We start from the raw sequence: 2,970 nt of genomic DNA, 5'->3' as shown, positions 1-2,970 counted from the left end.
AGGGCATGTCAAACAAGTTGTTGGTTTCGATGAAATGTGAGAGACTACAAGGTATTCAACCTCTAATGATGGAAAGTTTCCTCTTCCTGAAAAACGATACCTCAAATGATGTTTTTTTTTTTTTTAATTTCCCATTCAAGCATAGAAATGAAGGGTTATTTCCTTCTGTCTACATAATACTCTACCGAATTCAACAAAGCCAGCTTCCCAAAGCCAATTCTTCGTCAAGACACGAGATGTTTTCGACAAGAGAGATTCTTCGCATATCACTTTCATAAATACTAAAACTAGTGCACGACGACAGCATATGCTATTATTCTTGTGGAAAGCATATACTATTATTCTGACTGGAAGAAAATACATAGATCACTACCTCGTACTAACACACACAGAAACACAGACATACATGCTAAGAGAACACACGAATTAAGACTATTATATGCTTACATCGGATTAGACAAGTTCAGAATCATTTTCCTGGTGTAAAAGCATTTCAACTACTTGGCTCATTGTTGGTCTCGCATCTCTGTCTTCAGCTACACATTTTAGAGCCACCTCAAACAGGATTTCCATCCTACCCTTGTCATATTTTCCTTCCAATTTGGGGTCTATGATCATTTCTATCCAAGAGCTCGTTTCAGTAGCTTGCTTCATCTTTTCTCTCACCCATGTAACCAGCCTCCTGTTCTCTATCTCCTCTGCTGGACACTTTCCACTGATCATCTCCAGCAATACCATGCCATAGCTATAAACATCCACTTTGGAGGTGATGGGTAGATTGAAAACCCACTCCGGAGCCATGTAACCTCTAGTTCCTCTTATCTTTGAGAAGCCTTTGTTAGCTTGGCTACCTCTTTTCAGTGGCCGAGATAATCCAAAATCTGACACCTTTGGCTGGTAGTTGCTGTCGAGAAGTATGTTCTGAGGCTTTACATCACAATGTAAAACCCACTCTAGGCATTCTTCATGTAAATAAGCAAGGCCTTTAGCAGTCCCTACTGCGATGTCAAACCTCCTTTCCCAACCAAGTGAATTGGAAGAGAGTTGTTCTGCCAAGGATCCATGCTCCGTGTACTTGTATACCAAAAGCCTGTGCTTTCCTTCTGCACAATATCCCCACATCTCTGTCAAGTTCATGTGATTAAGTTTCCCAATTGTGCTAACTTCTGCCTGGAACTCTGCTTCTCCTTGGTAAGCATCACTCAGTCGCTTAACGGCTGCTATTCTATGATCAGATAACATCCCCCTGTAAACAACTCCTCCAGCACCTCTTCCAATCTCTTTGCTAAATCCTTGAGTCGCCTTTTTTAGCTCTGAAAGGGTGAATTTTCTGAAGCCAGTGGTAATTCTGGGGTAATTTTGCGTACCTGCGCATGAGTTCCGGTGAGTTCTTATAAAAACAAACCACAGTATGAAAATGACACCGAGCTCAACCGATCCAACTACCATCGCAAACCGAACGACAAACTTTAGTGATGCATTTTCTTGGTGTTTTGTGTATGTTCTGTTCAGCTGCTTGACAACTGTGCTGGAGCAATCTAACCCACTTTCTTGAATAGGCAAGGTTTTCGGCACCTTCAGATACATGTCTCCTTGGAAATTTGGTGAATGTTGCCCGTTCAGCAACTGTGTCTTTGGGTAACAATAAGGAATGTTACTGCGATAGTTATGCTTGATGAACTTGAACTGGAATCCTTTGCAGTCACATATCTGCAAGCACAAGTTTTCACACATTCCGAAGGTGTAATTGGGGAAGAAGCCATAGTCGTAGCCATAAAACTCAACATTAGACAGCTTAAGGAAACCTGTCTCATTTCTGGTACAAGTGAGATTGAATTCTTGTATACAACCCAATGACCAGTCCGTACGATCCCTGATCTTGAATCCTGGAAGGCATGAACATTTCCTACCAAAGTGAGGAACATAGCTACAAATACTGTTAGGTCCACAAGTCCCGTGAATCCTGCAAGGTTGAGACATGGCTTGCCATGAAACAGTCCACTTGTCCATCCTGTATTTTCGACTGTATAGCCGAATATTACCATCGAAATCTAGTTTCAATATTCTCTGGACACTTTCTCCATAATCAGCAGCCATAAAAGTAAAATTGTCAGATGAGCTAAAGTAACCCAATGAATCTAGAAAAGCAATTCGGCTGCTGTTAAAAGTTGACCTGCTAGCTTCCCAGCTCATAAGCTCCGGATCCGGCCAATAAACGGTGATTTCAGGACCTCCGTACAGAAGACGGAGAACGTTATCGTTATCAAAATAAAGCTTATAGAATCCTGAAGAATAGTTCCCTTGGCTTCTAGATGAAACAAGCTGCATATCCTTGGTGAGTAGTTGCTGAGGAAGTAGAGTATCTGTCGGAGAATCGAAGCTTTGCCAAAGCACACCACCTTCCGACTTTTGTAGTATAAGATTACCATTTTCATGGAGGTATAGAAACACAGAGGATTCTGAAACAGTGTCTGTGGACCAAACAGTGAGACGGCCAGCATCGGTAATGATGACATTACCCGATTTACGTAGAGAAAGCTCTGACTTTCTTCCGTTAACTGGTTCGTCACGGTTTGCCATCCAAACAATGGTGCGGTTGCCTTCACTATATGGCTCACTAAACCATATAGCAAAGCAGTAAGCATTATCTCCGACAGGGAAAAACCCCGCCGAGAAAACGCCATCCGGTGAAGTCAAAACATCGTCTGCATGTACTGATAAAGATGAGGCTCCGCTTAATCTGTCAATTGTTGAAGATGAAAATGAAGAGAAGAAAATCAAAGGCAGAAAGAGCAAGATAATTGATATAGCCATGAGTTTTGAGAAAATTGATAGAGCTTCCTCTGCACCCTGGAATATGTCATTATAAATGTGTGCTGACGATTCACGCCAGCAGAATTCGAAGGAAGAATTCGAAGGTATTTCAATTTTGGCTGGTTGGAAGGACTGTAGACCTGTTGAAGCCCTTGA

General features: G+C 41.9%; 1 protein-coding gene across 1 annotated transcript; it reads right to left on the bottom strand.

Annotated features, from left to right (window-relative positions):
• Window positions 1-453: 453 nt before the first annotated feature.
• LOC18110530 (putative receptor protein kinase ZmPK1) lies at window positions 454-2,970 on the bottom strand. Its single transcript, XM_006388786.3, has one exon. It carries the CDS (start codon window positions 2,812-2,814, stop codon window positions 454-456), a length of 2,361 nt encoding a protein of 786 aa, XP_006388848.3. The 5' UTR covers window positions 2,815-2,970.

Source organism: Populus trichocarpa, chromosome 13 (assembly GCF_000002775.5).
Source record: "Populus trichocarpa isolate Nisqually-1 chromosome 13, P.trichocarpa_v4.1, whole genome shotgun sequence".
NCBI classification, from domain to species: domain Eukaryota; kingdom Viridiplantae; phylum Streptophyta; class Magnoliopsida; order Malpighiales; family Salicaceae; genus Populus; species Populus trichocarpa.
The sequence above is the reverse complement of the archived record's forward strand: the minus strand, read 5'-3'. Positions and strand labels throughout refer to the sequence as shown.